Genomic DNA, 12,538 nt, shown 5'->3' with positions numbered 1-12,538 from the left:
TGGTTAAACGGGTCCAAAACATTGGATCGTTCAACTTGCTCGTCTCGTACACATGAATATAAGCACGTGTAAGAACCAAGAGCTCTTCATTGCTCCATGATATAGAACTCATTTTGATTGCAACAAAGAGAGTAAAATCTCAAAAACAATTTTTGAACAGCTGTATTGGTTGTTTAGTAAACTAATTATTTAACTTAAAACTGAATGTCAATTTATAGTAGCTTATACACATAATCGCAGTCCAATCTTCTAATATTTCTGCAATTCATAGTCAAAATTAACTGACGAACGCAGTGTACACAATACACTGCTACTTGAGTTGACATGCCATTGCACCGGGAAAATAAGGAGTCTCTATAAAAAGTTGTTAATATCATTTTAATTGTATCGTATTACTTCCCCCTTGAAATTATGGACTCACCTGTACCACATATATGGAGGAACGAAGAGGAGGTCACTTTGGTTCAAGCTTGGATTATAACTGTAGAGGAGGATTTTCCACCGGGCCCCCCACAAGTTCGCGTTGGATCATTTTGGTCTCGTATCTGACATTTGTTTCACCATTTAATGGGGCGTACTCAATATCGAAGAAGAAGAGATGTCAAAGCGAAGTTTCTGGATTTGAAAATAAAGGTGAAACAATTTCAATGTATTTATAAGAAGTTTCTTAGATGCATGGAATCTTTTAAAGAATGTCCCTCATTTTTAATATGCATGTTGGTTAAGTTAATTGTTTTTCATTAGTTAAGTTGATTGTTGTTGTATGTGTGTTTTGTTACTATTTAATAAATGTCCCTTACTTTTAATGTATGTTTCCTCAATCGCTAATAATACGACATAACTTAAATAACTAATACATAATACGACATAAAATATAAACGGGGTACATGAATAACTAGTACATAACATGACATAAAATAAAAACGGGGGACATAAATAACTAACACGACATAAAAAACAAGAACGGGGTACATAAATAACTAATACATAATACCACATAAAATATAAAGGGGCTACATGAATAACTACTGCATTGAGGGAGGTAACAGGACCATCGTTTCATTTGGTATTTCCCAAAGCACATGTGATGGTATAGTATTCACCAACTCAAATCCATATGCAAGTCGATACACGAAATTAGTGAACTTGTAATCAACCATTTTGTGAATGGCTTCAGACGTACGGTTCTTAGACATGCTATAGCGTGGCCACATGGTATACTGCTTTTTTGCCATTTCCCACAACTACATACCCTTCATTCAAGTTGTACGTTCGTGGTGGCAAAATTGTCATCGACTTCAAGTGTATCCCCATACAAACGTCTTGCCATCCAATTATAAGACTTGTTGACACGTTTTTGAACCTTACTCTCAACATAAGGGGTCAACCCACCAGACAACCTCCCTGGAAAATCTGATAATTTTAGAAAAAATATTAAAACAAGAAAAAAACTAAATATAACAAACTCCCTTACCCACCACTTCAGCCCGTTCAACATACTTTGATTGTATCGACGTATTGATTAACTCAATTATTGTTGTTATAGGAAACTCACGGGTGGATATAATTTGCAAAATTTCAGGGACGTCAATCGATTTAACATTGTAACGTACTTTTGGGAAAAATACTCGTGTCCATTTTGAAATTGCTATATCGTCAAGCCAGTAAATTGGACTCCTAAGCAAGGTGTAGAAAGGTTATTTCATACATGTACTTTGCAACCTTTCCAGACATAAGTAAAAATCATCAATGCTATATGCATTGCATGACTTCCAAAACAACGATTCGACTTCTGTATTGTTATGTCCGACTGTCTCACGTATTTTTCGAGCTATATCTTTAGGACAATATCCATGATACGAATCTGGGTAGGCACTCTGATCACCAAAGTCTATTTTATCACATAGGTTACTTATGAAACCAACCTCTGTATCCTCACCTAAACAATCTTTTAACCTCATCATGAACCATCTCCATGATTCTTCACACTCTAACGTTCCCAAACCAATTGCTAAGAGTAGGGGTTCATGATTTCCATCTAAAGCCACTGCGAAGTGCATTGTTGTCATATAGCTCCCAAGAAGGGTTAAGTAACCCACATATATCAACGGTATCATGCACCTAAGGAAGGTACAAATCTACATGATAAACAAACATATATTAGTGATAAGTAAAAAGTAATTGAAATACATTACCATGAAATATTATATAACTCAATAAAAGAAATATATTATACCACGCAACCTAAAGCCACAAAACATAATTGAAAGCGGTTGGTATCCGTTTTCTTAATGGCTGTGAAGGTATTAGGATTTGTTCTTTGAAGATTATGCAAGAATATTGGTAGCTGAGAAAAGCTTCTTTCGGTGTAAGTACTCATTTTCACAAGCAATTAAAGTGTTTTACAATCCTGACACACATGCAATTATAGTTATATTGAAATTAGTGTCTCTCTATAACTCATACTTCATCGTTCAACTTTTTAAATTCATAGTCAAACCAGTTCATTTCATAGTCAAAAATCACTGACCGACAAGACAAGACAAGACAATGTACTTGTCTGCAGTTCATAGTTCAACTTTTCCAATTCATAGTCAAACCAATTCATTTCATAGTCAAACATCATTAACTGACCGACAAGACAAGACAAGACAATGTACTTGTCTGCAGTTCATAGTTCAAATTTTCCAATTCGTAGTCAAACCAATTCATTTCATAGTCAAACATAATTGTCTGCAATATAATTTCTTCTATAAATAGGTGTAAGTCATTATGAGAAATTTATCTGAGAAAAGAACTCGTATTTAATAGAAAAATAAGGCTAATGGCATACTGCAATTGTGGAGGTGAACGTATCGTTAGGATTTCGGGTACAACTAAAAACCCAGGAAGATTGTTTTACGCTTGCCCATATTTGGTATGATGTTCTTAACGTCATTCATATTTAAACCCTCGTGTTTACATGGCAACAATTCTTACTATCTATGTTTAAATTTACAGGGACCAAAATGCGGGTTTATCAATTGGGTTGATGAAGAGAAGGACCAATCATCTATGGTAATAGCTAAAGTAGCTAACTCTAATAAGCTCTTACAATCAGAAAATAAGAAGTTGAAGATAGCGTTGGTTTGTAGTTGGGTGTTGTTCTTGACAGTTGTTGTTTACAAGTTGTAAGCTTTTTAATATTATTTTGATAGTTTTGAAGTTGTTAGGTCAATAAATTGTTGTATTTGTACTTATGTTTAGAACCGTGTACTTGTAACGTTCAAATGAATGTTGTTGTCGTTCTTATGTTGTAACGTTAAAACTAATAATTAACTAATAATCAAATCCAACATTAATTTACATATACAAAAATATAATCCAACTACATAGGACCAAGACTCGACCCCCAAAAATTTTTTGCCATCCGTTGGCGAAACTCTAAAGTTGCGTTCTTTGGGTCAATAAGTTCACGGATTGGTTGACCTGAGACTAATTGCTCCATAAACATACAAACAAAAACATCGCAATCTCCCAAATGACTACTTTGTTGGGGAACATTTTCTTCATAAATGAATTGCATATTCAATGGAATCCTTGGGATGTTCCTTCGGGCCCAATAGTTAATCTTGTCCAAATAATTTGCCACCCGAGATTCAAATTTGGTAAAGGTTCTATCAGATTTGAATTTTTGATAAGCCACTATACCAAGACTGTCATAAATATGGACTTCCATTGACGTCAATCGTAGTTCCCCAAATAGCCAGTGATTAGGGGATGAATGAATCTGCAATAAGACTTGTATAAGGATAAGAAAAAAAAAAATATATGTTTTTTATATCACAATACAAAAACATAAAGACAATATCGATAATATTTTGAATATAACAAATTAAGTTTACCGTATCGACATCCCACCAAGCAACCAAGAAGTTGGGGTACGTAGCAATACCAGCCATAAACGCCCTCCAATCCTGGCCTTCTTCCAAAGCATGACAAACAAACAAATTTGGAGGCATTATTGTATGTCGGTCGCCCTCAAACCGTCTCTCCATCAATAGTCTATACCAAATGGTTATATGTTGCACAAAATTATGATAGTTTTGTTATTGACTAAAAAACAAATTACTTTTAAAATAATAAATTAACAATTATTTTACTGTTGACTCCAACCATCCGTCGTATGTATGCCCAAACAAGGCGCTCCAAAAATCTCTAACACGAAATTAAACAAACGATGCTGGCAATCATATGAATGAAATAAATAATTTTGGATGACAACCTCACCGCCTTCTACGTAAGGTTGCAGGCGCAACACGGAGAAGTCGTGAGCAACAGCAAAAGCTGGAGGAGGAACGGGGCTTGTTGATTTGATATCAACCTTCTTTTTTGCTCTTCTTTTTCGCTTCGGTGTCGTGTGACTAAAAAAAATATTCAAATGTTTAAATCTCTATCTTTCAGATAATTCACATAAACATAAAATTATAAGTTTATAAATTAAATGAATACCTCGGTGTAAGGAGGGCACAAATACTGTGATGGTTTTCGTGTCCTCGGTTTATCGGGTGTAACTTCTTTGCCATCAACACCATAATCATCATAATAATCAACATTTCCCGTAATTATTACTTCATCTTCGTCCAACACCTAATTTAATAAGCAATAATCTCTAATTAAAAAAATGTTTCAATCTACTAAAAACAAAATAAAAATAAATGTAAGTATAATAACCTCTTTAGCTTCATTATAATCATTTACATCAAACACATCATCATCAAATTTGTTCCCTGCATTGTCATTCCTCTCCTCCGACTCCTACATTAAAAATAAAACATTATACTTACTAACAAAAGACACATTAAAAATTAATTATTAAAATCGTAAAGGTAATATCTATAACAACCTTCTCGTCTTCAATATCACGAAAAATATTTTCAGTTGTATTATTTTTATTCATCACTTCATCTTGTACAACCTAGATTTTTAAATATAAAATATGAACACAAATATTCATATATGTTAATAAAATTTAAAAAATAATGTAGCGTGTAACTAACCCGTTCATCATATTTTCTTTGGAATACTACAGGCTCCTCAAAATTTATGTTATTCCAAATTTCTTCATTATTCACTTCTTCAACAAAAACCTATGTAGGTTGTCGGTTCATAAACACATGTTGCTCTAGTGCATGCAGCCGTTTCAACACCTCGTCTAGATTGGGTTTCCCACTGCCTCTACCTCTGCCATGAGAGCGACCACTGGACGACATACTAGACGAATATTCATCTTGTCTCCTAAAATGGTCCCGTACTGGGGATGGAACTGATTTCCGTTCACCATGTACATACTCTTGAAATGACATATAATAAAAAGATGTCATCTCACCATCACTCGGTAACATGTTTTGTCTTGGTGGTTGTCCCTCCTAAAAAAATAAACATATTAAAAATACATATAAAAGTATAATAATGAAGTTTATTAATAATGAAAAAAAATATTTATAAACCTGTATCTTTGAAAAAATCTTGTTCACGTCAACCCATTTCAATTTTTTTGTTCCACTCCATCGTTTCATCCGAGACAAGTCTCTATTTTTTCTCAATACAAATCCACATGCACGGACAGCCGGAAGCATCTCATATATCCATATCTACAATTTTTTACAATTACAGTAATAAAAATTAAAATTAAAATAAAAAACATAACAATAAAATAATTTAAATATAAGAAAAATTTTATATCCTTATTGCAGCCGTAAATCCTGAGACGGAGTATTTTAAAATTTGACGACGCTCATGAAGTAATAAATATTTATTTATCTTGTTCCATGTATCCTCAAAGTCATCATGAGTAAAATCCCAAAGATAGCTACCCCAAGCGAAACTAACAAAACAAAAAAACAAATTAGTTATAATATAAATTATAACTTTAATAAAATAAAACTTTTAATGTAAACAAAATATACCGATTCCAGACATCCAAATTATCAGCCAAAAAATACCAATATTGTGGCACCCGATCATTTATTTCTTTTACCAAAAAACCTTCACACAAAATGTATATCAAACATACTCTAACTGCATCGGCGTCGTCAACTTCTAAGAATGTTTGATTTAAAATTAAACTTTTCAGGTCGCCGATTTTCACCGAATGGTTCGGAAATAGCCGCTCACGCAATAAACATCTTTTTTTACTAGTTACTAATTTTTCCGACACTTTTTTCCCAATGTTTTTTTAGATACTCCCCAAAATTGAAGTCGGTTATCAAACAAAACTCTTCCGGCCCATATATACTATTTTCGTATTGTCTACTCTAAAATATAAGCGTTTTATTCCATCTTGAGATAAAACATGGTCCGGCCGGATCTGATGAAGGAACATTTTATGGAACAACAATGTGTCCCCTTGTAAACGAGGGACATCCAACAAATAACCAAATACGGTATCTCTAAAAATGTCACGCCTGATACCATCTAAAACTTCAAATATTTCTCATATATTACAGCCCGAGTCTTTTAAGTTTACAATTGCTTTCACATTGAGATAACTAAAATCATGCTGCAAAAAATACAAAAACATATTAGAGAACTAAACAAATATTTTGTTTTTAAAATATATGATTATTAAGTGCAATAAAAAACAATAATATACACATAGTATAACAATTTTTCAACTTAAACCACAAATATATAAACAATTTTCCAAGTTATACGACAAATATATTTACGATAAAAAAAACAATAATATACACAAATAACCAAATAACATTTTGTTAAACGATTTTTCAACTTAAACGACAAATATATAAACAATTTTAAACTTTCTAATTATATAAAATATTTTTCTAATAATTTTGCAAACAATTTTTGCAAGTTATACGATAAATATATATAATTTTTCAAATAAAACGACAACCAAATTAACAATTTTGCAAGTTATACGATAAATATATACAAATTTTCAACTTATACGATAAATACAAACAATTTCTAACAATAGTATAAAAAAAAAATTATACTTCTAAAACAAATATATACAAATTTTCTACTTATACGACAAATATGTATACAAACGACTATTGTGCATATACTGTAATTTAACTATTTTTCAATTAATAGAAATAATTACAAGATAAAAATATACAATTTTTCAACTTATACAACAACTAAGCAAACGAAAAATAACAAATTATAAACATTATTTTAACAATTTATTTAACTAATCACTTAAAAAAATTAGCATATTCTAACCATTTTACTAAATGTACAACCATCCGATGCACACTCTACGCAGTCTCTACTTGTACATTCAAACAACCACTAACAAAATAGCATTTAAACTTCAAATATACTAATAACATATATTTAAAACTATCAAATCCAACTAAATTACCCTTTCACAAACATTATAATTTCTATTTTTTTACACTAACTAACACAATAAATAATAAAATAAAAAATAGTTAAAACATTTAAAGAGTTAAAATCTAACCATATTTGCGGGATTATTGAAATAATCCTCCATGTTTTTCAAAAAACCGCCAAAATTGCGAAAATCGCCCCGAGAGAGAGTTTTTCTATGATAAAGAGTGAAAAATGAAGAGAAAAAAAAGGCTTATATAGGATTTTCGGGATAAAATCGCAAATGGAAAAATCCAAATCGGGATAAAACTGTGCTTAGCTGCTTGTACATTCGCAGATGGAAAAGTCTTTTATCTCAAATGGAAAAATCCAAATCGGGATAAAACTGTGCTTAGCTGCTTGTACATTCGCAGATGGAAAAGTCCATCTGCGATTTGGACTATACCATCTGCGAAATTGAGAGCTATTTTTACAAGTTCGATTTTTTTTGTTATTTTTGTAATGTAATTAATATAAATGGTTATTTTTATCATTTTCTAGTATTTATCTTATATTATTCTTAATCACTTTTCTTTTCCGGAGACCAAAATCGTAAATCAATTGAAGGTCATCATGATAAATCAATTGAAGGACAAATATGAAAGGTCCTCATTCTCGTTCATAAACGATCGCCGCCGAGAAATTCAACCAAAAAATGGCAGAATCTGCGGGAAACAGGTAACTGCTATTACAGTGATTGTTTATCGACCAAGTGTAGTTCTTACTTCTTAATTTTATCATTAGAATCTTAGGGGGTGTTTGGGATATCTTACTTCTTAATTTTATCGTTAGAATCTTGATCTTCAAACTTCAAACCTAATCGGCTAACATTCTATAAATCAAGTATGTCGTCAAACTTTTCTGTTTTTTTTTAGCTTTGCAGCTGTTCCACTAGATTTTTTCTTCCTAATTTGATGCTCTTATTAATTTTTCTAGTAATTAGTTACTATTTTATTGTGTAGTAGATAAGATCTATTTGACAGTAAAACGTCAAATTTATCAAATCTTTCCTAATCAAAAAATCAATTTAGCAAAGAATTGATGGTAAATGTGGGTGTGGGTGTGTATGTAGATGTGCGGTTGTAACAGGGGCAAACAAAGGGATAGGATTTGAAATTTGCAAGCAATTGGCATCAAATGGAGTGAAAGTTGTGTTGACTTCTAGAGATGAAAAAAGAGGGATCGATGCTCTTGACAAATTCAAAGGAACTCATCTTTCTGATCTTGTTATATTTCATCAGCTTGATGTTACAGATCCTGCAAGTGTAGCTTCCTTGGCTCAATTTGTGAAAAAACAATTCGGAAAGCTTGATATATTGGTATTATTCAAAACCCTATTACCAAATATGTAGAAGCAATAAGATCTTACTTTTCATGTGAATTAAATCATGTACAGGTGAACAATTCTGGGATTGGTGGAGTTATGAGAAATGAAGAAGCTTTTAAAGCTTCAAGAGCCGAGGTAAGTGGTTTAACATCTTTTGTTTCATAGCTTGAGTAAACCATTTAATCATCTGTAAATATAATAGTTTTATCAAAGAAAAATAACTGTAAGTTGGAATATTTTTATGATTGAATATTTTCTTGAATATAGGCAACAGGAAGTCAAATCGATTGGAATAAGATACTGATTCAGTCCAATGAGTTGGCTGTAGAATGTCTGGAAACAAACTACTATGGAGCAAAAAGAATGGTTGAACATTTCATTCCACTTTTAGAATTATCAGATTCACCAAGGATTGTAAATGTCTCCTCCTCCATGGGAAAGTTAAAGGTAAAAGTTTTTTGGGAGCTTAAATTTATAGCGTACTTAAATAACATAATTTAAAAGAAAAACATGTGTGTTTCAGGATTTGAAGAATGAATGGGCTAAAGGGATACTGAGTGATGTTGAGAACTTAACAGAAGAGAAAATAGATGAAGTGCTTAATCAGTATCTGAATGATTTCAAAGAGGGGTTGTTGGAAAGCAAAGGGTGGCCCACTACATTGTCAGCATATATGATTTCAAAAATAGCCATGAATGGTTACACGAGAATATTGGGGAAAAAACACACAAGTTTTTGCATCAATTGTGTGTGTCCAGGATATGTTAAGACAGATATTAACTATAATAATGGCATATTAAGTACTGAAGAAGGTGCTAAAACCCCAGTTAAGGTTGCATTGTTTCCGGATGGTGGTCCTACCGGATGTTTCTTTGATAGAAATGGTGTCACATCCTTCTAATGAAGATATACATAAGAGTAAATTACAGTTTTGGTCCCTGTGTCTAGCGACTTTTTGCAATTTTAGTCCCAAATGGTTTTCACTTGCAATTTTGGTTCGTGCTCCAAGTGTTTGTAATGTTGTTGTTGTTGGTTTTTTTTTTTTTTTTTTTTTTTTTTGTGTGTGTGTGTGTGTGTGTGTGTGTGTGAAACAAAATGACTATTTGTGGTTCTTGAATATAACTGTTTTTGGCCACAAAAATATAGTCGTTTTTTACTTGGAACATGACCAAAAATGTTTAAAAAAAACTTTTTGGGACCAGAACTGAAACAACTGGCCATGCTCAGGGACCACATATGTAGTTTACTCTATACATATCATGAAGTAAACTGTATTCTTATTCTACCATTGCTTGATGCTTGCTAGTGATGAACACTGGTTGTTTGTATCTTTTGGGTATATGTACTATGATGACTGCGACTCTTTATTTATTAATATAAGGGATTTGATTTAAAAAAAAGTTGGGTGGTAATTATCACGTAATTTATAAAATTGTACACACGATGAGTCTTGTTATGACAAAAATTATCAAAAACGAAATTTAACAAACAAAAACATAAATAAATCAAATTTATATACTAGGATTCACAAATCAAAAGAACATACTTGTATTTGGATGTTTATAACAGTTTCACTAATCACGAAAATAAAAAGAGATTGATGTCTGCTTTGCAGGGTCCTAAGACAGAAATTCCCTAGTAGGAATCTATCTAGAGAATACAACAATTTGATTAAAATTGACTCTTAATCGTGAAGAAATTCTCCATGCTATCTTGATTTCCCAGAAAAAACGAGAGTGAAAGAAAGTGGTGTTATTGTGTATGTGATGAACCATTTAATCTGTCAATTGATCATCTATTTATAGTGTGCAAATAGTAGTTAAAAACTAAACACTTATACTTGTTCCAAAACCAAAATTAATTGCCTAATTAACTTTCAATCAATTAATTAACAATTAACAGATTTGTAATTAATATTTCAATTTAAGAAGTTGTGTGTATACAAATTAATTAATTAGTCAAGTAGAGCCCAAGAGCTTAAAGGCCATTGACCATTAATTAACTCGATGACAAGCCTAATGCAAGATTAATTTGATAGCTCAATACCATAATTCTATTCAAAATACCTTTTTGTCATGCTTTATACATTTAAAAATATGTAGAGACAAATGTTTATAAAGCTAGTCAATGTTCTTTCTTTACTCTATGTGGGATAATGCTTTTAAGAGACAAAGTCTTATAAGCAAAGTTCCAACAAGTCTAAATCAATGTCGGTAATTTATAAAATTGCACACACGATACGAGTCTAAATCAATGTCTAATGTGAGGCTAGGTTAACTAATGTTGCAAATTAGCATGCGTCTCTACGGTTCTCTTGTTTAGTACCTCTCAGAATGAAAACCCTACAAAAGTTTCATAAGACAAACAAATAGCTTTTTTAACAATGGCATCTTTAAAATTATCATTAAAAACGATGATGGTGGAACTAATGGTTATATCTCCCTGTCTTTGTGATGAAGATGAATATGAAGATGATATCGTAGCTTAGTTGAAAATAAAAAAGGTTGAAGGACCAAATATATTATGGGAACTTTTCGAGTTAAAAAAAATAAAATTTACAATGGGGATTGTCTGAGTTAAAACAAAAGTTAAGGACCAAATGTGCTGATTACCTCAAATTATAGGGACCAATCGTGTAATTTACTCAAAAATATTTGTAGAGACTTCATTGTTGTTTAAAGTAATCTAGAGGGTTAACACATGCTTCACAAGGGATGGAGATGTATGCTAGTGCTTGTAACCACATAAACTACAAATTAACACTATTAACATTGAAAGTCAACTGTTTGATGGCCTTTTGTATAATTTTTAACAACATAATATAGTTATTAAATTTAAAATTCCAAAGCATTTTTTTAAACTTGGTGAATTAGTCACATTAGTTTACTTTCATCTCAATCATGCTTCATTGAAAAATCCTTATCTATCAGTTCTTGAAAAGCTTCAACCTTCACAATTGTAGCTCTAACCATGCCCACATTCCTGCATACAATCAATGAAATTTCAATGTCAATTATGCATCTTTTTTAAAAGAATAAACAATATAAAAATATGTTGCTATTTATTGTATTTAACCATTTCTTACGTGAGAGTGGGCTTATGAGAGATAAATGTGACATGAATTTAATTAATTGCAACAACTACGCAAACTGAACAACATTCCATCATAATTTGGGAAAGAATAAATAGTCAATGAAATTTCATTGTCAATTATGCATCTTTTTTAAAAGAATTAACAATATAAAAGTATGTTGCTATTTGTTATATTTAATCATTTCTTACGTGAGAATGGGCTTATGAGAGATAAATGTGACATAAATTTAATTAATTGCAACAACTGCGCAAACTGAACAACATTTCATCATAATTTAGGAAAAAAACATGTTAATATAAAGCGAACCAAATGGACTTTTATATATAATGCATAATCGTAAGAAAGTTGCACGGATAATTATAAGTCCAACATGTTTGAAACTAATAATTTGTACTTTTATAATTGGGAGAATTTCATATATGCCCCTCTTAAACTTTAAAATACATATTTGTCCAGCTTAATTTCTCAATATCATATTTACCCTTCATAAACCTTCAAAATATCATATTTGCCCAAATCCTTTTTTATAATGTTTTTAATATTTTATAATCATTTTTTATACCTTAGAATTATTATAATAATTAAGAAATTTAACCATATTATCCTTACATCTATTAATGGAATGTGAACTTCTAAATTGTTGGAATGTCGTCCTCTTGATAGACAAAACGATTCATCTTCAATCCTTTCTATGGAATGTATATTTTGATTGTTTCGTTTTTGTTGTTGTTGAT

General features: G+C 31.4%; 1 protein-coding gene across 1 annotated transcript; it reads left to right on the top strand.

Annotated features, from left to right (window-relative positions):
• Window positions 1-7,933: 7,933 nt before the first annotated feature.
• On the top strand, window positions 7,934-10,049 carry LOC145041730 ((+)-neomenthol dehydrogenase-like). The gene is made up of 5 exons (XM_078989891.1): window positions 7,934-8,061; window positions 8,456-8,702; window positions 8,780-8,845; window positions 8,978-9,157; window positions 9,234-10,049. Exons 1-5 carry the CDS (start codon window positions 8,039-8,041, stop codon window positions 9,609-9,611), a joined length of 894 nt encoding a protein of 297 aa, XP_078846017.1. The 5' UTR covers window positions 7,934-8,038; the 3' UTR covers window positions 9,612-10,049.
• The last annotated feature ends 2,489 nt before the right edge of the window (window positions 10,050-12,538 follow it).

This window comes from Lactuca saligna, chromosome 4 (genome assembly GCF_052625555.1).
Source record: "Lactuca saligna cultivar CGN05327 chromosome 4, ASM5262555v1, whole genome shotgun sequence".
In the NCBI taxonomy this organism is placed as follows: domain Eukaryota; kingdom Viridiplantae; phylum Streptophyta; class Magnoliopsida; order Asterales; family Asteraceae; genus Lactuca; species Lactuca saligna.
The sequence above is the reverse complement of the archived record's forward strand: the minus strand, read 5'-3'. Positions and strand labels throughout refer to the sequence as shown.